This window comes from Elgaria multicarinata, chromosome 13 (assembly GCF_023053635.1).
Source record: "Elgaria multicarinata webbii isolate HBS135686 ecotype San Diego chromosome 13, rElgMul1.1.pri, whole genome shotgun sequence".
NCBI lineage: Eukaryota > Metazoa > Chordata > Lepidosauria > Squamata > Anguidae > Elgaria > Elgaria multicarinata.
In genome coordinates, this window is record NC_086183.1 from 3,966,470 (window position 1) to 3,992,262 (window position 25,793).

Genomic DNA, 25,793 nt, shown 5'->3' on the forward strand with positions numbered 1-25,793 from the left:
TAATTGCCTCGGACGCAAAGACAAAATGAAACAAACCAATGAAAACACATCCGGAAGAGCAACTGAAAACAGGGCCCTGCGTGCAGGCTCAATAACATCCATCTTGACCTTTGTATAAAATTCAAGATGTCTCATACTCATTTCTGCCCTTTCTGAACATAATGGGGAAGAAAGGGGTCAGGCCTTGCGGAACAAGAGCGAGGACGCTTCTTTTCAACACACACACACACACACACACACACCACACCAAACTGGGAACTGGATCCTATTTCGAGCAGCATGGTATCATAGAATCATAGAATAGCAGAGTTGGAAGGGGCCTACAAGGCCATCGAGTCCAACCCCCTGCTCAATGCAGGACTCCACCTTAAAGCATCCCTGACAAATGGTTGTCCAGCTGCCTCTTGAAGGCCTCTAGTGTGGGAGAGCCCACAACCTCCCTAGGTAACTGATTCCACCGTCGCACTGCTCTAACAGTCAGGAAGTTTTTCCTGATGTCCAGCTGGAATCTGGCTTCCTTTAACTTGAACCCGTTATTCCGTGTCCTGCACTCTGGGAGGATCAAGAAGAGATCCTGGCCCTCCTCTGTGTGACAACCTTTTAAGTATTTGAAGAGTGCTCTCATGTCTCCCCTCAATCTTCTCTTCTCCAGGCTAAATATGCCCAGTTCTTTCAGTCTCTCTTCATAGGGCTTTGTTTCCAGACCCCTGATCATCTTGGTTGCCCTCCTCTGAACACGCTCCAGCTTGTCTGCATCCTTCTGGAATTGTGGAGCCCAGAACTGGACGCAATACTCTAGATGAGGCCTAACCAGGGCCAAATAGAGAGGAACCAGTACCTCACGTGATTTGGAAGCTATACTTCTATTAATGCAGGCCAAAATAGCATTTGCCTTTCTTGCAGCCATATCGCACTGTTGGCTCATATTCAGCTTGCGATCTGATATGGTATTCTCATACTGACTGATTACTCACAAATTTTGGTTGTCGTTGAGGGAAACTATATTTGATGTAAGAATAAAAATAAAAAATGGATTTTTATACCACAAGGTGACCATATGAAAAGGAGGACAGGGCTCCTGTATCTTTAACAGTTGCATAGAAAAGGGAATTTCAGCAGGTATCATTTGTATATATAGAGAACCTGGTGAAATTCCCTCTTCATCACAGCAGTTAAAGCTGCAGAAGGTATACTAGAGTGACCCAATTTAAAAGAGGGCTGGGCACCTGCAGCTTTAACTGGTGTGATGAAGAGGAAATTTCACCAGGTTCCACAGCTGAAGGTCTCTGGGAAGTTCACAAAGCAAGACTTGAAACCCTAAAATATAATAACTTCATAAAACATAACATAAAAACATAATAAAATAAAATAGAATCAATCTAGAATAAAAACCAAAGTAAAAGCCAGTTGCAGTGTAAAGTTCTTAAATCACGTGAACGCTATAAAACAACAGCAACTAAAACAACAGGACTAAAAAGGCTGGGAGAATAGTAAGGTCTCTTAGGAGACTTTGGAACTTGTATTCCAGTCCCAAAGTGCACTTTGCAGGGACTGGCTGCCGCCACTGCCACCTTCTCCTGGAGCATGGGGTTGGGAGACGGACATGGCAGCAGTGGGCAATTCCTGAGCATGATGGCCAAGACCAGAATGTAGGTGCCTGATGTGCCTCTCTGGGGAGGACGTTGTACAACTGGGGTGCCACCAGGGAAAAGATGCTCTCCTTAGACACCACCCACCTCCCCTCATTTGGTGGAGGTGGTGGGGACCTGGAGATTAGAAAATAACCTTTCCTCAGATCATGTTCCAAAACAATATGGTTGTCACTTAGGTCAACAGGATCCTCCTCCTCCTCCTTCCCTCAGTTGCTCATGACTCCTTTGCCTTCTGTTACAGCTTCTCCCTGTTGGCAAGGAGCCACTGAGATCACCTCAGGTGACCATGCTTAACGGAGAGACAAGCTCCTCTTCAGCCCGGAACGTGGTCCGGAGCTCCAGCATCAGCGGAGAGATGTACAACATTGAGAAGAGCAACGGGGGCAATCCGGATTCAGCGAGCCTCTCGTCCACTAAGAAACGGCGATCCAGCCTGGGGGCCAAGATGGTGGCCATTGTAGGCCTGTCGCAATGGAGCAAGAGTACGATGCAGCTCAACCATCCTGGTAGGAAGCCAGCCTAGTCCTCTGTGTGTGTGTGTATGTGTATGTGTGTGTCCCTGGCCCACTTTTTAGTAACTGCAACAAATGCTCTGGAAATACTGTTATGAACTGAGATGTCATAGGCAGTGGAGGCGTTTTGGCTCCCAGGTCAGTGGGGCAGCGAATCCGCTCCGGGTTTCAGTCAGAACCAGTCAGAACTCTAAAGGAGCGATCCAAGGTGCCTCCAAAGCTAGAATTCTGCTGGTTCTGACTGAAACCCAGAATGGATTCACCGCCTTACTGACATGGGAGCCACCAGCCTCCACTGGTCCCAGGAGATCTGAAGGCTTAGGGTGTGGTTGCCATGTTTGATGTATTTACAAATACACAAGCGGAGGATAAGGGAGGCCAAATGGGCCTCTTTCAATTACAGCAGGAGATACCCAGAGCGCACCGTCCACCCCCTGCCCCCAGATGCACCCTCAGGTCCAGCTAACTCTGACTAGAAACGCTCACCTTTCTCTCTTTCGGCCCATTCCAAGAGAGGAATGGGAGCGCTGTGAGGCAGGGGCCCCCTGCCTCTCCCTGGCAGGTGAATTGCCCATCCAGAAGATATCCACAGTCCTGAAGAAACATGAACATCCTTTGGTCTCGTCCTTGCAGCCATCAGGCCACCCTGCTTTCTTTTGAGGAATGTGACCGTGTATGTTTTAAAGCAGACTTCTGACTCTTCACCCTTGAAATGACGCACCCTTGGTTCTTGGGAAAGAATCAGCTGTTGATGCAGCTTGGAATGGTGTTGGCCTTTCGTGCCTTAGCATTGTATTGTTGGCTCATCCCCAAGCTGTTGCTGCTGCTGCTTTTCAGTGGTAGACCAGCTGTTTCGCATGCTAAAGGCCCTAGGTCCGATCCCCAGCCTCTCCAGTTAGGGCAGGGGAAAGACTCTTGCCTGAAACCTAGAGAAGCCCTGCTAGTAAATAGAGACCAGCGAGGCCTGGGGATTAAAACCAGCTCTCTCAGGTCCACCGGATGGCCACTCCCCCTTCCCTGGCTCCACCCCTTCCCTGGCTCCACCCCTTCCCTGGCTCCACCCCCTTTCCCCTACCCATGGATCGTTCAGTGATTTCCCACTTTTGGGCAGGGTTTCCCCCACCCCCAGTTTTTAAAAGGCAGGAATACCTTTCCTAAGGCTTAATTGCTGGCAGTACTAGTTTAAACTACAATATGCTGGCATCTTTAGCCCCGCCCCCTTTGCCTACAGCTCTACTCACCTCTGTATTGTGACCCCCAAGAGCTTCTCCAAGGTTCCCCACCCCTGCTGTAGATTAGGGTGATCCTATGAAAAGGAGGACAGGGCTCCTGTATCTTTAACAGCTGTATCGAAAAGGAAATTACAGCAGGTGCCATTTGTATATATGGCGAACCTGGTGAAATTTCCTCTTCATCACACCAGTTAAAGCTGCAGGTGCCCTGCCCTCTTTTAAATCTGGTTAGTATAGTTCCTGCAGCTTTAACTGTAGTGATGAAGAGGGAATTTCACCAGGTTCTCCATATATACAAATGACACCTGCTGAAATACCCTTTTCTATGCAACCGTTAAAGATACAGAAGCCCTGTCCTCCTTTTCATATGGTCACCCTACTGTAGATAATATTAAGGGCACAATCCTATGCATGTTGAGACAGAAAAATCCTTAAATCCCATGCATGTTTAGAAAGAAAACATCCTGCAATCCTATGCATGTTGAGACAGAAAAAAACTCAGTTGTAGGACTGTTTTCTGTCTCGAAATGCATAAAATTGCACCCTAAGCTAGATTCTTATGTTCCCTTTCGTGCTGGTTCTTTGTCCATACTCTCTACACCCATGGTGCTCCTTGCCTCTGCTGTTTCACACACACACACACACACACACACACACACATGCCATGGGAATTTCCCTTTCCTGTGTGGAGCATTTCTCCATGAGGAATTTCATGCCTGCCATTCTCTGCCTGGCAGACAGCTTGTGCCTTTTTGCTGTAGCTTAGGAGTTGGGCATGGGGTGGCTGTGAGTGGGGGGGGGGGTCGGTCAGCTGCTGCTAGCTGGCACCATGCTTGCTAAGCTGTCGCCTTGTCCTCGGGCGTTAGGAAGGGTTAGCACATAATGGACAGCTCATGCCGGCTCAGCCACCTGCCCTTTTCCGTCCCTTCTCTTGCCAGAACAGTGATCAAATTATAATCATTTAATGAGGGGAAATCCCATTCCCTTCTGCTCTCTCTCTCTCTCTCTCTTCTGCCTTCTCTGGTTCTTGTAACCTCCAGCATTTGAGGCAGGAAAACATATTCACTCATTTTATATGAAGCACACAAGGGTACTGAACAGGCCAAATGTCAGAGATACCGCATTAAGGTCCTAGTGGCGTGGATCCCCGAGGAATTTGGAAGGGAAACCCTCCCTCCCCCATTGCAAAAGAGGGTTGGTCCAATTTTCCATGCAGTCGAGGTGTTTGTTATTCATTTAGTCAAACAATGTTGATTCTGCTTTTCCCAGCTTGAGGTGGCAGGCATATGACACATTAAAACTGGGATTTTGATTCTTAATGCCCCACCAACACTTTTAAAACAAACAAGGAATCATGCAGTCCTTAGCATGCAAAGAGTGGAGGCTGGTGGCTCCAATGTCAGTGAGGCAGTTTCAGTGAGAACGCTAAAGGAGACAGCCAAGGTGCACCTGGGGCAGATGCCCCACTGCCCCACTGACATCGGATCCACCAGCTGTCACTGCACGCAATAAGCCTTCCTGGAGTCCTCTGGATGTGTTGGATACAACTTGTACCATCCCAACCAGAAGGCTCCCTTAGAGGCTGGCTAGAGTCTGACTTGGGAACATCAGTGGCCCCCTCCGGATAAGACCAAAAGTCCCTCCCATCCAGCATCCTCTTACCAGCAACAGCCACTCAGACGCCTCTGGGAACCCTACAAGCAGGGCACCAGGGCAGGAGCCCACCCCGGATGCAGCCTCCCCCCAGCTTATAGTGAGGCTTATCCTGCCTCCGAAGCAGCAGTTTCCATTTTGCTATCATGCCTAAAATCCATCAATAAGCCTGAAGTGTCTCTCAGCCAATCCAACCTTACAGGGTTGTTGCTGTAAAAATAAAATGGGAGTGTGTGTGTCTGTCAACCTGAGCTCCTTGGATGAAGGAAGGGATACTAAAATGACCAATGTCAAATGTCCAGCAAGAGAGATATGGCTGGAGGGAAATGTTTTGGGGAAGGAGTTCCCGGCATAAGGGCTAGCAGGGGAAGAAGGGCAGCGCCCCTTCTGGGATGTGTCCTCCTGCACTTGGCATGGTTAATTTTTGAAAGAAACTGTCATGTGGAATTGCTGAAAGGGTGTGGGAAAATGTTACTTTGGGAGAAAGGGGGCTTGTCAGCTAATACAGCTTCAGGAAATGTTTATATGCCGAAAATAGATGTTTGGGGGGTGGGGGGAAGCCATATATATATATATATATATATATATATATATATATATATATATATATCCATATATGATGAGCCCATTATAATCTGAGTGATTTCCCAAAGTCATTTCTTTGCATTATTCTAGTTCTGGTACTTGTCGGCATTTCGTGGTTCAGCTGTGTTTTGAAAAGGAGGAGTTGATATGGAGCCTGTAAGACTTGTGCATTTGAGATGTATCCAAAGGGCTGTAATTATCTGCAGAAAGGCTAAGAAAAGAAATAGGAAAAACAACAACCCATAAATAAATAAAATGGTGGAGAAGAACGTAATGAAGATTTGCCTTTTCCATTGGGAGGCGGGGAGGTGTTGGTGAGAAATTTTAGATATGAACAGAAAACTTTGGTGCTCCTTGTCCACATGGAGCAAAGAACAGGTTCCATCTTTGATGAAATGTACAGATCCAGGGCTTCTTTTTCACAAGTAATTATTTCAAAGGCATTTATTTAGTTGCCAAACCATTTATTCACTGGCTTTCAGCCCTCCATGTTCCCCAACACACACAAGATGGTTACAACATTAAAATAACAACACAGTTTAAACCAAAGTGCATTAAAACAAGATAATAAAACAAACTTAAAAACAAGGAAGCATTAAAATAAGTCAAAACGGCTGAATAAAAGAGGTGATTTGGACTCTCCAAGGTGACTTGGACTTTTCTAGTGCTGGCTGCACAGCTGGCAACCAGAAAAGTCTCCCTATCCCCACTCTTCCTGCTTAACTGCTGCCATCGCCTCCTCCTCCTCGTCGCTCCTGCCGGCTTCCAGCACCGGCGCTGGATGTCAGTAGAACCAGGCCATGCATGATTTTAAGATATCACATATTTTAAGATATCGATTATTACCTCTATGGCCACAAACTATGGCTGCGATATCTTAAAAACACATGCGACCTGGTTCTACTGACATCCGGCACCAGAAGCCAGCAGGAGTGATGAGGAGGCGGCGGCGATGGCAGCAGGTAAGGAGGACTCTCCAGCGCTGCTCCGAAGCATCCTGAGGTGCCCCGAAGCTTTGGAGCCAATTGGCTTCGGGGCACCTCGGGCTGAGCTGGAACCGCCTCGGAACCGAGGCGAGGTGGACCGAATCAGCCCACCTCACCTCGGATTCAGGGCCTTGGCCCGACATGGTGCACAGCCCTACCTAATGGTTTGCCAACAGCCCAGGATCATCAGTTGACATTTCAGCAATGGGAGAAAATGGCAAGAAATATTATTCCAAAAGCTGGAAATTTCTCTCTCCCTCCCTCTCTCTCCCTCCCTCTCTCTCTCTTGTCAGCTTTTACAATTTGAGAATGACATCCTCTAGCTATTGGAAGTGGGCAGAATAACAATTTGAAGCTGTGGAGGCTGGTGGCTCCAATGTCAGTGGGGCAGTGAATCTGCTTTGGGCTTCAGTCAGAACCAGTCAGAACTCTAAAGGAGCTGGCCAAGGTGCAGAGTACAGAGTTCTGACTGGTCCTGATTGAAACCCAGAGTGGATTCACCAGCCCACTGACATCAGAGTCACCAGCCTCCATTGGTTTGATGCTATTTGCAGTTTGAATTAGAAGAGAAACAGGCAGAGAGAGAGGGAGAGGGAGCACTGAGAGTTTATGGCTGAAAATGAAGCACCTGGAGCTTCAGCTATTGGGTGGTATAAAACTGCAGTAAATAAATAAAAAATAAATAAAGGAACACTCTCTTTGGAAATCTGTTTAACAGATGTTCTGCCTGCTGGAGGAATACCTGTTTGCATCCAACAAGCTCGGCTTGTATACTTGTAAATAAAACATATGATAAAAAGATGCCAGAGCTCTCCAGTGCTGTCTGTCATCCATAGAAAACAGAACTTTTCTTACATCTTGGGGAAGTGAGCAACAAGTAATAGGATGCCAATGCAGAACTCTTACAGTACAGAATTCTTGAATTATCATGAATCCCAGGGCTTAACGAAGTCTCAGGAGCAGCCTCCCAAGGAGTGGAAGCTTTACTGCCAAAGTAACATCCCCAGGTGCTCAGTGCTGCATACAATACATCTGTCTTCCCCTGCTCCGGTCCATCACCCAGCCTCTGAACTCTAAACTGAGATATAATTCTGTCCCCGTTGTGCTTGTAACCCTCGGATTTCTAAAGCTGTTGACTTAGTGTGAGTTCTGGAGGTGGTTAGTATGATGCTGGGTGCCCACCTACAGGGAGCTGGACCAGGCAAGATGGCAGCAATTTCACATTTCCATCTGCCTTGAGTGAAGAAGCAGGAAAAAGAGCCATCTGTCTTCCCCGACAAGCCTATCCAGGGATGTTGCAAAAAAAAAAAAAAAAATACACCCTTTCACTTGCTGTCCATGGTGCTGAACACTATAAGTAGGGATGGGTGTAGCCTTACATACAAGGTCATAAAATCATAGAATAGTAGAGTTGGAAAGGGCTTGAAAGGCCATCGAGTCCAACCCCCTGCTCAATGCAGGAATCCACCCTAAAGCATCCCTGACAGATGGTTAGCAGGAGTTAGCTCAGGAGTTAGCTCAGAATCTGGACCTTCTCTTGCTGTGTTCACACAAAAGTCCTTCTCAGAAATAGTTCAGCCCTGAGCCCCTCCTCTCCCTGCCCCACCCACCCCCATTCTCGCCTCTTGCACTAACCTCTGGCAAATGATGCCATGAAGCTAAGAGGAAGAGGGAAGAGCAGCTGTCAATGAGCACCCCTGCGAACGGAGCTCATTAATCCCTGCTGCCGTTTTGTCCACAACTGTGTTATTAGGATGAAGCACAATGTGGGGGTGGGGGGTGGTAGGGCTCGGAATCAGTTTGGGGCTGATTTGGGGCCAGTGTAGCCCTAGTGCAGCTGCCTTAATCTCACTCGTCCAACTAGCCCATTACTTTATAAGATAAAAGAAACCTTGCAAAATTCACCCCATTTTTTTTATTATTTATTTTATTTTATTACATTTATATACCGCCCCACAGCCAAAGCTCTCTGGGTGGTTTACAACAATTAAAAATAGTAAACATTAAAAGTATACAAAAATTAAAAAACATAAAAACAGTATAAAACAACAGTATCCATTTGAGGTTTTAGGAAGGAATTTTCTCCCAAGTCAAACTCGTCAGCGATTTTGCAAGTGGAGGTTGGTGGCTCTGATGTCAGTGGGGCAGTGAATACACTCTGGGTTTCAGTCAGAACTCTAAAGGAGCCACCCAAGGTGTGAAGTGGATTTACCACCCCACTGGCATCAGAGACACCAGCCTCCACTGGATTTTGCAAGCGCACGTGGCAACGTGGAGAAGTGACTTTTCTTTCTTTTTTAAACTTCCCTGAGCTGTGCATTCAGGTGTAAGGCCAAGCAAATCCTTGGAATGGGAAGGCAGTTGGCACAAGAGGATAGATCCAGAACGCCTAGGCGTTTTATAGCAGGCAAAGGAAGCAGAGTGGTTTTCTCAGATTACCTGATTCCCAGGCTTTGGAGGCTGCTTTGACCGCAGTGGTAGTATCCTGGCTCAAACTGCCTGTTTCCTCCTCCAACCAGCAGCGCTGCATCATAGGAAGCTGCCTTATATCCTAGGTCCATCTAGACCGGTATTGTCAACACTGACTGGCAGCAGCAGCTCTTCAAGGTTTCAGGCAGGAGTTTTCCCAGCTGTACCTGGAGATGCTGCCGGGGATCGAACTGGAGACCTTCTGCATGCAAAGCAAGGGCTCTTCCACTGAGCTGTGTCTCCTCACTGGTGGCACAGGGGTGTAAGGAACCAGTGCAAGATCCTGCAGGGCTCCCATTCTGAGCCCGACACGACTTGCCACCTCTGAGGCTTGGGCCACATGCTTGAACAGGATTCTACCTTGGTTTTCTAAGAATCTGGGAACAACTCATTAGGGGATCCCATCCAGGCACTGATGGCATTACTTAGCTTCAACAACAACAGGACAGGATCTGCAGTCCCATCCAATTCACTGGGACCTTCATTGGTATCTGAGGTGTTTAAGTCCCCACTCTTTTTGTTCCTGCATATTCTCACCAGGATTATGTGGGTGCTTCCGTGTGGGGCTGGTTTCTCAATCTAGGGATCCTCACTATGTCCAGGTTCCTGGCAATGGCTCTGCACCCATAGATAGCCTTGTGGGCCCCTCCACTGGCATTCCCGTAGTTGATGTGGGACTCGGTGGGCAGGAGGAGGGGTTTGTGGGCAGCTGGTATTCAAGCCGCCACACTTCGTGGAGATGAGTCACTGGCAACAGATCAGGGGAACGGCCGTGTCCGATCAAGCATTCGGCCTGCCTCATTTCCCTTCCGCTGACAGCCTCACGCTCCAGAAGAAACACCGCAACTGGCCTTTATGTTTTGCTCCTTCTCCCTGTAATGCCGTTTGTTGTGGCATTGCATGTGTGGGGGCGGAGAATGCCAGCAAGTTCTCTCCTGCCCTTTGGAAAGCAATGGACTTATACACTGCAATGGTCCTGCTGAAATCTACCCCCAAAATTAGGGTGACCATACAAAAAGGAGGACGGAGTTCCAGTATTTTTAACAGTTGTATAGAAAGGGGAATTTCAGCAGGTGTCATTCTAGTCCATGACTGGAGCCCAGAGCAGATTCACTTTCTGCTTGTGCTCCCAAGCAACTGGCATACAGAGGCCATATATAGCCATCATGGCTCGTGGCCATTGATAGCCTTATCCTCCACGATTTGTTTAATCCCCTTTTAAAGCCCTCCAAGTTAGTGGTCGTCAGTGCAACTCGCAGTAGCGAATCCCACAGTTTACCTATGTGCTGTGTGAAGAAGTCCTTCCTTTTATCTCTCCTGACTCTCCCAACATTCAGCTGCACTGGATGATCCCATTGAGTTCTGGTATTATCATGACAGGTCCTCTTTCTCTATACCACGCATAATTATCAGTGGAGGCAGGGAATTATGGATTGGTCACTGGTACTCCTAGGGGTGACCCTATTACACCAACTTTAAAAACACTTCACTGGCTGCCAATTAGTTTCCGGGCAAAGTACAAAGTGTTGGTTATTACCTTTAAAGCCCTACATGGTTCGGGTCCAGGTTACCTGCGGGATCGCCTTCTCCCATACAATCCGCCCCGCACACTCAGGTCCTCTGGGAAGGGTTTACTCCATTCAGCCAAAAGTAGGCTGGCAACTGTTACCTGTCGGAGGAGGTAACAGCCTGTCGGAGGAGATGCGCCAGCTTAATGCTCTCTCCGAGTTTAAGACAGCCATAAAGACTAGTCTCTTCCGGCAGGCCTACCCAGATGGATTTTAAATTTAAGTATTTAAAGATGTTGTGATTGTTATTTTAATATTGTATCGGTTTTATATGCTCTTTTAAGTAGTTTTATGTATTATATTGTATTTAATGTTGTTCCCCGCTTCGATCCAGAGGGAGAGGCGGGTAAGAAAATAAATAAATAAATAAATAAATATGGTGAATCTGCTCTGTGTTTCAGTCAGAACTCTAAAGGAGCTATCCAGGGTGCTTCTGCCCCTTGGTTAATTCCTTTAGAGTTCTGACTGCTTCTGATTGAAACACAGAGTGAATTCACTGCCCCACCAATATTGGCGCCACCAGCCTCCACTGAGTAAGTCTCCCCTTACTCCCCATTTCCCCCTGAGCCAAAGACTTTCGGAATGGAACAAACTCTGAGCACACTAGGTCAGTTCCCTCAGGCCTCCCTCTAGCATTACAAACGCATCCACAGAACTCGATTTCTCATCATTGTATTCTTATGGTGTTTATACATTACTCCGCAAAGGACTGCGGATCCATCCTAGACCCCCACCACCACCACCACCTGCCACTTGCACCGGGGCCTGCAAGTCCATAGCCCAAACCCTGGTCCTCCTCGCCCTTCCCTCTAAGGCCTCTCCTCTTTGGCATCACACAAGGGCCCGGCTGTATGATTTCTGCCCGGTTCTCCCAAGAGACCAACTTGCGGAAGGAGGCTGGCACAGATTAGTATTAGCAGCTGGAAGAAAGAGCGTGAACCCGTCCTCAGTTCTGCAAGAAGGAAGGAAGGAAGGAAGGATGGAAGGAAGGAAGGAAGGAAGGAAGGAAGGAAGGAAAGGATGACCTGGGAAAAGGAGGGGGGAGGCAAGATGAGGGAGAATTGTCATGGCAACCTGTGAATGAGACACTGAGATGCATGTGAAGGGCTGATTAGGGAAGGAATTGGGGAACGAAAGGAGCCTAGCTGGTATGGCTCAGTGCTGTTCGTGCCACTGGTTTTGCTTAATTCTCTCTTTCCATTTAAGCTCCTTATCATCACCAGTCTTCCTGGTTCCCTCCAGAGGGTTGCCACATTTTTCACCCGGCTGTGCCCCTGTACCTCTCTTGGAAGTCTAGCACAAATAAATTTAGCGGAAGACGTTTTCCCCACTGCTTTTTATTCACCTGCTAAATTCCTGCATATGAAGCTGCTGATGCCTAAAGCACAGGGAGAAGGCGTGGGAAGGGGCGGACCAGGACAGGGTCTCTGTTGTCAGCATCTAAAGTCCTCACTCACCCCTATTTCGTTCATCCTTCTTTTCGTTTATGACATTTCTATACCACCCAAACGCTGAAGCTCTCTGGGCAGTTTATAAAAGTTAAAAACCATTAACAATACATTATACGTAGTATAAAGAAATTATTTGCATATAAACATATAAACAGATGCACATATAGTTAAACAATCAACAATAAGAAAAAAAACAGGACCTGCTTAAAACCTCATCCTATGCCTGAGAGAAGAGGAAGGACGTAACTTGACACTGAAAAGATAACAATGTTGTCGCCAGGCAGGCCTCATTGAGGAAGTCATTCCATAATTGGGGGCCACCACCAAGAAAGCCCACTCCCTTGTTGCTGCCTTCTGAGCGTCCCTGAGCCTCGCCTTAGATAATGAACATTGTGCATGGGTTGGTTCATACTAATTGAAACAAAGGATGTATGAATGTCACTGCTTTTGCACACTGACATCCTGGGATGGGGGCAGACTATTTTATTTTATTTGTTTCATTTCTATACCACCCAATAGCTGAAGCTGTCTGGATGGTTCACAAAAATCAATGTCTCCTCCTATTTGCATTGTGATTCTTCCATCTAAACCAGGGCTTTCAAATGGGAACATGAAACGGAGCCCGTGTGCCGCTCTAGCCTTTTCTTAGCTCTGTGGTGTGCATGTAAGGTGGCCAGATGCAAGAGAGGCCTGCACCACGCAAGCGCCACCTGCTGACATTCCCGCTGCCACAAAACTCTTGAAGCTGCAGGTGCTTCGGCGCGCTTGGCCCCAGGCAAAATGGGACAGAGTTCTTGTCCCTTCAAACAACCGTGGCTTCCTACATTCTTCACTTCCAAACATGGTGGAGAATTATAAGTGCCAGTTTGAACTTAGCCCTGAAAACAATCAGCCGGTGTCGCTTTTATTGCTTTTATTGTCAAAATTCCTCCTGCCTTGTGACCCTTAAAAGTCTGGGAGCTTTGCTGTCCCTTGCCCTAGCTAGGATTTGACAGTGGCAGAGTTTCAAACTGTCACGTCTGCTGTGACCCAAGGCTGTTCTAGGAATGGACTGTACATCAGGCAATGCATAGACTGAAACAGCCTTCCCCCCATGTGCCCTCCAGATGTGTTGGACTACAACTCCCATAATCCCCCAGCCAGTGGGGGAAGGTTAGGCTACGATTGCCAGGTTGCAAACTGGAAAGCTGCATTTGCTTTTAAAGGCCTTGATAAAAGGAGGAGACCTACAAGCTGCAACTGCTTTGGCCTGTTCTTCCCGTCATCCTTCCAAGTGACCCTCCATCCCTTCCTGCGGCAGGGCAAGCACCAGGCCCTGCTGCCTACTTCAGTAAGGAGAAGAGAAAGACAGAAGGAACATGAGAGAAATTGGTGTGGGCAGCCATGGTTCCTTTATCGCAAGGACTGCCAGCTGTCGAGGTCAGGCGTGGGCAACATTCTGCCCATGAGTTGCTTGCAGCCCTCTGCCACCACTGAAAGGCACAGTGACGACTACCCTCCCCCCCCTCGCAATTTGCTGCTGAAAATTAGCAGCAAATTCCTACAGATTGCTGTATGGGCCACACATGGCTTGTTTTCATGGTAAATTTGGCTGCTGTAGCATTCCAGCTGTAGCATCCAGGTGGAAGCCAGATTCCAGCTGGACATCAGGAAAAACGTCCTGACTGTTAGAGCAGTACAACAACGGAATCAGTTACCTAGGGAGGTTGTGGGCTCTCCCACACTAGCGTCATTCAAGAGGCAGCTGGACGACCATCTGTCAGGGATGCTTTAGGGTGGATTCCTGCATTGAGCAGGGGGTTGGACTCGATGGCCTTGTAGGCCCCTTCCAACTCTGCTATTCTAGGATTCTATGATTCACAGCCCTTTGCTGCTGGAAATCAGTGGCAAACAAGTGATCTCTTTTGGCTGTCGCTGAATTCTACAGGCTGGAAGCCATGACAGAAGTGTGTGTGTGTGTGTGTGTGTGTGTGTGTGTTTACAAAATGATCCCTGGCCTGATCCTGTGCCTTGCTCCATAGGCCAAAGGTACAGTTCTAAGGGCAAAGTTGAAATGCTTTCAGGGCTTCACATGGCAGGAAGTCAGCCCTGAGCTCAGCATCTAGATCCACTTGCCAGCCTGGTTGGTTCTAAGCCTGTCAGGATAAACCCATCTCCCACAGGTGGGTGCAATCCAGCCACCAAAGATCCAGAGGGGGGAGCTGTATTTCCAGGGACGTGGGCTCACCCTCCTCCTTAGTTGGCTTCAAGGCGCATCAAGGATGCTGACGGCAGCTGCGTTTGGAGTTGGACGGGTTTAAAAATAGCTCTTTTATTTTGGATTCTCCAGAGGCCAGGCAGGAGCTTTATAGCGCAATCTGCAGACGGCTTCAGCCACGGGCTGACGAGCCCCCAAACGTGGTGAATGATGATACGAGTTGATCAAAGAGGCCTCAGCTGGGTGAAAAGGAGCAGCGTCTTTCTCACACAAAGGGTTTTAGATAGGCGAGGGGAGATGGTGTTCATTTTAGGCATTGGCTCCTTCTGTATTTCAGGTGTCATTGTGTGGGAGACAACCAGACCTGGAGACCTTTCCCACTGCCCAGTTCACTTCCCCTACAGATTTGACTAGTGAGCAATATCGTTGGGGGTGCCAAGTCTCCTGGGACATGAAGTTGCCCAGGGCTCCTGGGTTCTGAGAAGGGATGGCTGAGCCAAAGGCTGCTTGCTCCAAAAATGAATGAGGCCCCTCACTGATGGCTCAGTCAAACCCAGGTGGGCAGTTTATGCTGGCATTGTGTGTGTGTAGGCAGAATCAAGGGCAACTTTCCAGCCCCCATATGGAAGGAGAGGAAAACACACATTAAGAAGCAAGAGGGCTGGCAATCCAGATCAGGCCCTGGCACAGTTACTTTAGAAACAGAGGGTCAGCTGCCTTCTGCATATTTAACATATTGACCTGGTTTGCACATCATGGTGACAATTCCTGGGTCCATATGGTGTAATTAGGGTATGTCTGGACATGTGCAGAGCACATCTTCCTAACCACTAAAGTGTCAAACCCCACTTCTACAATTGTAGCAACAGAGACAGCGGGTAAGGGTCACACTACACATTCATCTGGTTCACACATCATGGCAGCAGTTCCTGGGTTGCTTAACCCAGGAATTGCTCTCTCTCTCTCACACACACACACAATTAACAACCCAGGAATGGGGGCATTCTTGGATGGTTCTGTGATGTGCAAACCCAGAAGCTCTGGATTGTTTATGGGTTAAATAATGCAGAGTTAACCCAGCAACAAACCATTAGCAACTGTTGGGTTAATTCTGGGTTGCTTTGCACATCATGAAACTGGATTGTTAATTAAAGGTGAAAACAAAGCTCATCCTTGCAATTCCTGAGTTTAACAACCCAGCAACTGCCACCATGACATACGCCTGGGTCAATGTGCAGTTTGACCCTTACATGCATCTGTGCTGCTACAAATGGAGATCTTGGGTTTGAAAGCTCAGTGTTAGGGAGATGTGCTCTGCACATGCTCAGACATGCTTTGATTATATAATGTCATATGTCCACTGTCTGGGTCCAGGCACCAAAGCCAAATTCTGGGCCCAGCACCTGGCTCATGTGATGCCCATGTGCTTGCAATACGCTTGCTCCAGACAGCCCTGGAAGTCTTTGATCACTGAGGGAGCAACTGAGTACATGAAAGGACTTTCGAATGCACTTAAAAAAAAAAGTTGCATAAATCCCTGTGAATAATTGATCAAAGAGCCAGGATTTGTGCAGGCTGGAAATACAGGGATCAGAAACCTGTCCTAGAGAAGCTGCAGTGTGATGCCCCTTCAGTTCCATCAGGCCCCACTGTCATTTCTACTCTCTCAGAGCCTGGGGATCTGTAAGGCAAGGAATGTTTCCAAGCGGTTAGGCCAGTCAGCCTCCACCATCCCTGCTAGAGGGAAAGGTCAATTGTAAAGGGCAGGTAAACTAACAGCACGGTTGAAGCATGAAGCAGAGTGTTGCTTTGGTGAAGGATCAGGAGGGAAATTAGCTCACATGTAACTCTCTGAGAATTACGGATGCATCACTGGGGAGAAAAACCTGGGGCGGAGACCATTTTGCTCCTCCAAATTCATTGCTGTGAATTCTGAGCTTGACTGCTTGTTTCTGGTTTCTGGCGAGAGCTGTTTTATCATTTGGCAGTAAGGTTTTACCGGGTTGGACCCTGCTCCTGTGTTTTTCAAAACAGCTTGTACAATAGACAGTCAGCGATGATCATATTTACTTTGTGCCGTGAAAAGCAGAACTTTCTAACTGCAAAGGCTCAAGAGCAGCACAGGGGCTTTTCTTCTGTTGGCAAACCTATGTGGTGGTTAGGAAAGTGAGCTGTGAGCCAGGAAGACCTTGGCTCAAATATTAACCTCAGGTCAGAAACTCCCTATATAGACACAGGCAATGTATTGTTACAGGCCTGTGCAACTAATTTGTGCACTATCATGACAAAGGCAGCCCCTCACGGGTTCAATAAATCTCAGGATTTTGATGCCTCCTTAAGGACTCCAGCAGTGGTATAGTGGAGGTAGGGATCACAGGAATGCAATGCCAAGACTTTTTTTTATTAGCAGGGATGCTGACGTCATCTACCATCCCTTCATCATTTACAATTTTCTCTGAGTTTAGCTACTAGGTAAGCAACCACATAGAAAGGAGCACAGGGCTCCTGTATCTAACACTTGTACAGAAATGGGAATTTCAGCTGGTGCAGCACCTGGTGAAATTCCCTCTTCATCACAACAGTTAAAGCTGCAGGAGCCCTGCCCTCTTTGGTATCTGGTCAAAAGGGCAGGGCTCCTGCAGCTTTAACTGTTGTGATGAAGAGGGAATTTCATCAGGTGCTGCATATATACAAACAACAGCAGCTGAAATTCCCCCTTCAATACAACTGTTAAAAAGAAACAGGAGCCCTGTCCTCCTTTCCATGTGGTCACCTTAGCTACAATGCTCCCCTTAGCTGGCAGATGAGAACAGAATGAATATATTCTTTTCTATTGTAATACAAAGTATTTTGGGTTGACTTGGTCTTAAATGGGCAATTAAGATCCATTAGCTTTACAAAAGCCCTGCTTCTGGTGGAGATGAAAACCATTAGAACTGATATGTTGTCTGGATCAACACAACAGCCTGAATGTTTGGACTTTCCTTGGGGGCTTGGCTATGGGGACTGTCATGATGAGTGTCTGCACTTTTCAATTTACTATTACGCCACTGGACTCCATAAATCAAAGGTGTGAGTGGTGAGTTGTCTCAAGAACAAGGCAAATCACAGTAGATCGCCACTTCTTGGGTCACTGGACAGGCAAACCTGCACTGTCTTCTCAGTCTCAGTCCATCATACCTTAATCTATAACATGGGGGTTGTTAAAATCTGTTCATTTATACACTGGCAGGTGATAGAAAAGGAAATATGGAATGCATCCATCATAGATAACTCAAGTCCCAAAGCGGAACACACCCAGGCCTCAAACCCAAGTGTCTCTGAGAAACTAGGCTTCTTTCTCAAGCATCGTGAGTTAGTTCCTGACATGGTAGCACTCTTTAAATACTTGAAAGTTTGTCACACAGAGGAAGGTCAGGATCTCTTCTTAATCATCCCAGAGTGCAGGAATGAGATAATGGGCTCAAGTTACAGGAAGACAGATTCCGGCTAGACATCAGGAAAAACGCCTGACTGTTAGAAGAGGATGACAATGGAACCAATGACTTAGGGAGGTGGTGGGCTCTCCTACCCTAGAGGCCTTCAAGAGGCAGCTGGACAGCCATCTGTCAGGGATGCTCTAAAGCGGATTCCTGCATTGAGCAGGGGGTTGGACTCAATGGCCTTACAGGCCCCTTCCAACTCTACAATTCTATGATTCTATGATTCTACAACCAACAAACACCACAGCAAGGATAATTCTATCTTTTTCTCTCTCTGTCCAGCAGGTTCCAAGTAGAAAGTACAACACACACCAGAAATATGTCTTTTAAATTAAAAATGCCTTGTAATAGAATCAATTAAAATATCTCCTGTACCTCAACTGGGCACATAACAGCCTGCCCAGGTACTACCTTTAGTGAGTCCCCAGCAAAAGGGAGCTCACTGTTGTTCTTGTTGTGGTTATCATTGTCCCATTTCGTTTACATTCCACTTGATTGGACACCTGCGTGAGCCATATCACTGATAAAAAAACATATTTCATAAAATCAGCAATAAGCACATAAAATATAAATAGTATTCACAGCAAGGTAATACAACCAATGAGTGCTGGTTCCTGTCTTTGGGAAGCCACAGGGGAAGATGTCACTGTGGGCTGCTGCGTTCCCTTGGAGCACCCACTTTCTCCTCCTTGCCAGGGTTGCCACCACCATTTGTTTGCTTCTCTTTCTGAGCCCAATCCGCTCCACCTCCCAGAGGGAAAGACCAAGATGTGCAGAGGTTACACTACCTCCTCCTCCTCCTCCTCCTCCAAACCTCACTGCTTCTTTGTTTGTTTGCTTGCCTGGAGACGGCAGATGAACAGGCAGTGACTGCAAAGGGGAGGACTCTACAAAGTGTATCGTCAGTTAAGATGTGGGCCTCGGCCGGTGCCCTCCCCTGGCCCTAGCCCTCAAACTGACATCAAAACAATGCAATAATCCTTATTAAACCTCTGAAGCCTTTCCTAAAACCAAAAGGCAGGCCGTGCGTATTTAAGAAGTCAGCTGCAAATTGAAATTCATACATACATACTTCTTTATTGTGATCCATAGATCCATAAAAAAAACAAAAAACAAGAAGCAAACATGAAATCATACAGTTAGAGCTATTATCAACTTATGTCTAATACATAGAGAGCTCTAATCTTGGCCGCCACTGTAAGAAATTTAGCAACAGACAAAGTTATTCTTGAGGACTTATCTTCCAACAGAAACTTGACATAAAATTTGTCTGAACTTCTGGACAGTTTACTCAACAATGGGGTGATCATAAGATGGCGGGCCTGATTATAAAAGCTACAGGACAGAAGGATATGCTCCATCGTCTCCACTTCCATGTTCCTACAGGGGCACCGCCGTTGCTGATAGGGGACACCAGCATATCTGCCCTGAATTAATTCAATAGAATGAACATTGCATCTGGCCTTGGAAAAAGCAATATGATATTTAGCTACCGACAGGTTCTTTAGATAGTCAGCCAGCTGAAGAGGCCCAACGCAATGCACTGGGAGAGCAGGAAACATAAGAACGAGCGCGTAAGTTGAAATTCCTACTTTGGTGAAGGGGTGTTGCTAGGGTGTCCACTTGTGCATCGCCCCAAAAAGTGGACAGAAGAGGGCAGTGATTTGCGTAACGTTTTAGTGTGCTAAGGTATAGGTGCAGATGCAAATTTAGAGGTACCTGCAATATATCACATCACAGTGGAGAAGATAGAGGCTGGTGGCTCTGATGTAAGTGGGGTGGTGAATCCTTGGACAGCTTCTTTAGACTTCTGACTTGTTCTGAATAAAAACTGGAGTGGATTCACTGCCCCACTGACTGCTATCCAGGTTGGTGGGCACTTTCAAGACCCCCTGCTCAATCTTCTTAATGTGACCTTCATCTTTAAACTAGGTTTAAACTAGCCCTTCAAACAGAGGATGCCTTCAATTCGAGGACTGTCCTTTGACAGCCATTTAATAGAGGACTGCCCTCTGTAAAGTAGGATGCGTAACCGCCCTAGGCTTTCCTTTCATGCAGTTATGCATAAGATTGCAGGTCTTTTCCATTTTCCTGAAGGCGAAGTTATTCAGACTGAGACGGATTTCTGTAGACTTGAGAGAACGGGCAGTGTGTACCCTAAAAAGAACACTGGGCATAATAATACTTGGTCCCGGCCATCCCAACGGCAGTCCTGTGGCCAATTTGGACAGTTTTGAAAGGGGATTAGGCAGATTCATGGAGGATAAGCTGTCAGTGGCCATAGTCATATGGCCATGGATTATGTCCAGTTGGTGAGGAGCAGGAGGGAGACGCAGGGCCAGTGTCCAGGGCAGGCATGTTGGAGACCTGCCAAGGGCCCACCTCCTAGCAGGCGCCCCCTGGAGTTGCTCCTCCTCTTCGCCATGGCTTGCTCACCTGCTTCTCACCTGGCCTAGACAACAGGGGTGCTGAGAACAAAGGCAACACCGCGGGGCCTATTTGCTCCTGGCTCTCTGCCTGTCAAGAAAGCAAATGGTACAAAGAAAACAAAGGGAAGAATCTCCATGCAGTTTACAAAGTGGAACAATAGTTCTACTGTGATGTAATTGCCACTACAATCACCACTGCTTTGTTGCAAAATCTATTTTACACAAATAATCAGGGTGATATAAGAATAACAACAGGTGTAACTAAGTGGGACGCTATAGTTACCACCGTAATACACATCCAGTTATAACATGCATATACAAAGATACATAGAAGTAAATGCCCCAATATAACGAAGATCACAAGCTACATGTACTGGTCCATTACACATAATATAATACAACAAAATAATGCATGTAAACACAGACAATGAAACTAAATATTGTGTATTAGTCGATATAACAAAATATCATGTATAAGTCAGTATTATGAGCGCCTCAAAGTATCAGCATTCAGGCAACCAGGATGATCAGGGGTCTGGAAACAAAGCCCTCTGAAGAGAGACTGAAAGAACGGGCACATTTAGCCTGGAGAAGAGAAGATTGAGGGGAGACATGATAGCACTCTTCAAATTCTTGAAAGGTTGTCACACAGAGGAGGGCCAGGATCTCCTCTCGAGCCTCCCAGAGTGCAGGACATGGAATAACGGGCTCAAGTTGAAGGAAGCCAGATTCCAGCTGGACATCAGGAAAAACTTCCTGACTGTTATAGCAGTACAACAATGAAATCAGTTACCTAGGGAGGTTGTGGCCTCTCCCACACTAGAGGCCTTCAAGAGGCAGCTGGACAACCATCTGTCAGGGATGCTTTAGGGTGGATTCCTGCATTGAGCAGGGGGATGGACTCGATGGCCTTGTAGGCCCCTTCCAACACTGCTATTCTATGATTCTATGATTCTAATCACTCATCAACACCTGTATATCACGAGTGTGGATTGGGAAGCTGCTTCTAATAAAAGTCTTACGTAACACTATAGTAGAACCTAGTGGACTGAAAATACAATGGAAAAATGAAGATTCTGGAAATTTAGCTGCGTTTCAGATTCCTTCTTCAGTAACCATACTGTATTATTCAAAATAGTTCATTGAAAAGTGTAAATAGTCCATAAAGCAGTTTCTCCTTTTTCAGCAGATGACAAAAATACGTTTGAGGGTTGATACTAAGCAGTTTTCAACAGCCACATCCAGCTTTTATATAACATGTCGGTTGGAATGCAATAAAGTTCCTCATGTCACAGACCGTCTTTTGTGTGAAGGAGGAAAGAAAGCAAATGGTAGCAATGGTGAGAAAGTGCATGAGGAGCAATCAGAGCTGGTGACAATGGCAGTGAGAAGGTGGGCAGAGGGGCCCCATGGAGGGGGCCTGAGCCAAGGGAGCTGGCCCTGGTGGGAAGGTGCTGCTGTGGCCATCATGTTCTGCTCGTTGGCTTCCCAGTCGGTTTAGCCACCTTAGGAATGGAATGCTGGATTAGATGGGCCTTTGGCCTGACCCAGCATGGCTGTTTTTCGGTCCTTAACCCAAAACCTGCAGGGAAAGCCTGAACGACTTGTCTGCCACCACCTTCCAGATTCCATCTTGGGACTGTGACTACATGAGGTAGACTGCATGGTTTCATCAGCCGCTGCCACTGTTTTCTTTTCTCCACCCCTACGTTGTTCAATATCTAGCCCGTTGAACCATTCATTTATTTATTACATTTTTATACCGCCCAATAGCCGAAGCTCTCTGGGCGGTTCACAAAAATTAAAACCACAATAAAACAACCAACAAGTTAAAAGCACAATTTCAAAATACAGTATAAAAAGCACAACCAGGATAAAACCACGCAGCAAAATTTATATAAGATTAAAATACAGGGTTAGAACAGAAAGATTTAAATTTAGGTTAAAATTAAGTGTTAAAATATTGAGAGAATAAAAAGGTCTTCAGCTGGCGACGAAAGCAGTACAGTGTGGGCGCCAGGCGGACCTCTCTGGGGAGCTCATTCCACAACCAGGGTGCCACAGCAGAGAAAGCCCTCCTTCTACTAGCCACCTGCCTCACTTCCTTTGGCAGGGGCTCATGGAGAAGGGCTCCTGTAGATGATCTTAGGGTCCGGGCAGGTACATATGGGAGGAGGCGTTCCTTCAAATAACCTGGCCCCAAACCGTTTAGGGCTTTAAATGTCAATACCAGCACTTTGAATCGGGCCTGGATTTTGGAACGTTAAATTTAATGATTAAAAACTCCCATGAGCCAAGTGAACTTGCCAATCAAAGAGCTGCCTGTTGGATCCCTTCATGATTTACTGCTCTGATGACCTTATTTCCTTCCCATCTGCCTCTGCTGCAGGTGGATGTTTTCTGCCATGTTTCTGCCCTAGATGTGGTTGGATCATTCAGTCATTCCCAAACACAAAGAATTACGCATCCTTAAGAGAGGTTGCCTGTTGTTTCTCTGTATTAGTTATTGCACTGGGCTCTTCTCCTTCTCAGAAGCACACGGCTGGGCTCCTCCGGGAGAAGGTTGTTTTAAAAAGTGCCTCCAAAATCAGAGAAACTCTGGGCTGGATCCAGACTAAGGTAGCTGCACTTAGTTGTCATAGCAATCAATGGGTTGCAATCAATGGCTGACAAATGCATTCCATTGATTTCAATGGGATCTAAGTTCAACTTATTTAGGCTGCAATCCTTTACACACTTACCTATAGGACTTATTTCTGAGGAAACATGCATAAGATTGCATTATATGTCTGTATTCAACTTAGTGTGATGGACATACTGCTGCAGATCTGCACTACGCAAACACATTCGTTTTCATAGAAGTTTAACTGACATGGGCTTCTCTCAAAGGATCCGAGTTGTAGTTGGACAAGGTTGCTGAGAATGTTCTGTTCCTTAATCCCCCTCTCCCTCAACAGAAAACAACAGTCATCAAGATTTGGAAAGTGGAAAGAAGTATGAAGCTAGCTTAACAGTGGAGTCCTGTTCATGTCTGCTAAGAAATAAGCTCTGTTGACTTCAATGGGACCAATGGAGTAGTGGGGGTGAGATCTTGGGGCCAAAGAGTGTGGTGGGTGACGAGGGAAGCAGAAGAAAACTCCATTTGATTCCTGGGCTAGATCTACACTACTGCTGTATAGCAGTATTGTTGTCATGATAGTGCTATGGTTTAAGTGAGATTAAAATTAAAAAACTGTGCATGCTCAGAGGCGTGTGTGTGTTTATCCAGGATTGGAAAACATTCTAACGTAAGAAATGTAGGAGCAGTTGGAAAGCATAGGATAATGGGGTGAGGGGTGGGGTGAGAAAATAAATGTGCTTCTCAACTGAAGTTATACACAAGTCCATCTAAAACAGGGAGAGGGGCATGAGACCATGATGTCCAGGGTTTAAAATTTACCCAGCTGCACCGCTGAATGGACTTACTCCCAGGTAAGCATATACGGAATTGCAGCCTCTATCTATACTGGATTTCAATTACTGTTGTGATATGTTTTAACAAATAACACTGCAGTGTGTGTGTGTGTGTGTGTGTGTGTGTGTGTGTGTATCTCCAAAAGAGTAATCCTCTTGATTTTGATGGATCTTAAGGTGGTCTGTAGGGGTATCTAGGAAACTGGGTATCTTGGAACCAATAAGAATCAAACCGAGCAGTTTTTCAGTCCCTGAAGCCTCCCCCCTCCTTAGCGTAATGGTTTCTGCCTTTCCAGAAGGCGGCCCAAAGAAACTTCGCAGTAATATCCGCCGCAGTACAGAGACCGGCATCGCTGTGGAGATGAGGAATCGGGTCACCCGACAAGGCAGCCGAGAGTCAACGGATGGGAGCACCAATAGTAACAGCTCCGATGGCACGTAAGGCCCAGTGATGGTTAACACCACCTTTCTGTACAGAGCAGATGCCCCTCATATCGTTATAGTTTATAGATTATAGTTTCCTGTTGGGCTAGTTTTTAAAAAAATGATTTCCTGCTACTGATGGCTTTATAGACAGGCCAAAGACACAAGAAAACACAGAGCAGAAGAGGAACAGGAAACCTGTTTAAAAGCCCCCAATAGCAGGGAATAATTTGTGCTTCCTGTTCCTCCACTCCTCTGCAGAATGTTCACATTGCCCCTGCTCCATGGCTAACAGGAGCTCCTGCAAATTGTCATACAGTGTAATAACTTCAAAAAATGAGTGAATTGTGCAATGCAAAACAATTGTGCTTCTCAGTGGCCACAGCTAGACCTAAGGTTTCTCTTGGGATCATCCTGGGTTCGCCCCTGCCTGAGCACTGGATCCCCTGTGTGTCACCTAGATGAACAGGTTTCACCCCTGGACGATCCAGGGATAAACCTGAGGTCTAGCTATGGCTGGTGTCTTGGGGTGGAAGTGTTGGTGATTCACAAGGAGAGCCTTTGGTGCGCCCCGTGTGGACCGCTTTGGTGCCCCCTCAGTTTGGCACCCTGGGCAATCACCCAGCTCCCCCACCCTTAAGGCTGGCCCTGGATTCACATGCCTCATATGTCCAGCTTTGGTCCGAAGGGAGAGATGCATTTCTCCTGTGGGAGATAAGAGCATTCTATCATGAGTATTCTGGCCTTGCATGGAAGAATTCTTGCTCCTTCATGGAAAAGATGAACATCTTCCCCTTTGGGTCAGATGTAGGCAGAATCTCACCTGTGCATCTTCTTTTGCTTCTTTTAAATGTCCAAGCAGATCCCACTTAAAATTTCCATGCTTTCATTTGTCTTTCCTCACCTTCTGTCTCTCATCACCTTTTCCTTCAGGTTTATTTTCCCCACAACCAGACTGGGAGCCGAAAGCCAATTTAGCGACTTCTTAGATGGATTGGGGCCAGCACAAATTGTAGGACGGCAGACACTAGCTACTCCACCAATGGGTGAGTGAACCTGTGGAGCATTCCAGGTCCTCAACACTCTGGACTCACCTGGCACCAGCGAGCCACACTTTGATCTTGTGCCATTGACACTCTTTCAAGGGTAGGACCCACTGAGCAGGCAAAGCACACAGAGAGAGATGGCACTGTTTTTTGGATATGGGCATCACAAATCCATACTCAGCTATGAAGCTCACTGGACAACTTAGGGTGCAGTCCTCTGCTTGTTTAGACAGGAAAACGTCCTACCGCTCCAAGCATTGCTCCCAGAGAACTCCCATGCATTGCTGGAAATTATAGGACTTTCCCCCATCTAAACAAGCATTGGATTGAGCCGACGTTGTCCAGTGAGCTGCATAGCGGAGTGTAAATTTGAACCTGTGATTCCCATATCTAAGTAACATCTCCGTCTCCGTGATTTTCCTCTCTGAGTGGTTAATTGTTATAAACAATTAGCCCAAAGCACTAATCTCTTTGTAGTTTTTTTTAAGAAGGGGGGGGTCTGTGTGACTGCACTGTATTAATAATGTGACTATTATGAGGTATAAACATACCAACAAATGCTCTTTAAATAAACTTTTTGTGGAGTTTGTGTTTATTTATTGCAATTGAGTTGTGCAGATATTTGAATCTTGTTGTGTGTATCTCCCCCACATTT

The 25,793-nt window shown here is 46.7% G+C and overlaps 1 protein-coding gene across 1 annotated transcript in view; it reads left to right on the plus strand.

Moving 5' to 3' along the window:
* RIMS3 (regulating synaptic membrane exocytosis 3) overlaps positions 1-25,793 on the plus strand; it is a 70,709-nt gene that overhangs the window by 39,633 nt on the left and 5,283 nt on the right. Inside the window, exons 2-4 of the mRNA XM_063140512.1 lie at positions 1,894-2,158; positions 23,966-24,107; positions 25,026-25,138. Coding sequence (XP_062996582.1) covers positions 1,939-2,158; positions 23,966-24,107; positions 25,026-25,138 — 475 coding nt within the window. The 5' untranslated portion in view covers positions 1,894-1,938. The remainder of the gene's footprint in view (positions 1-1,893; positions 2,159-23,965; positions 24,108-25,025; positions 25,139-25,793) is intronic.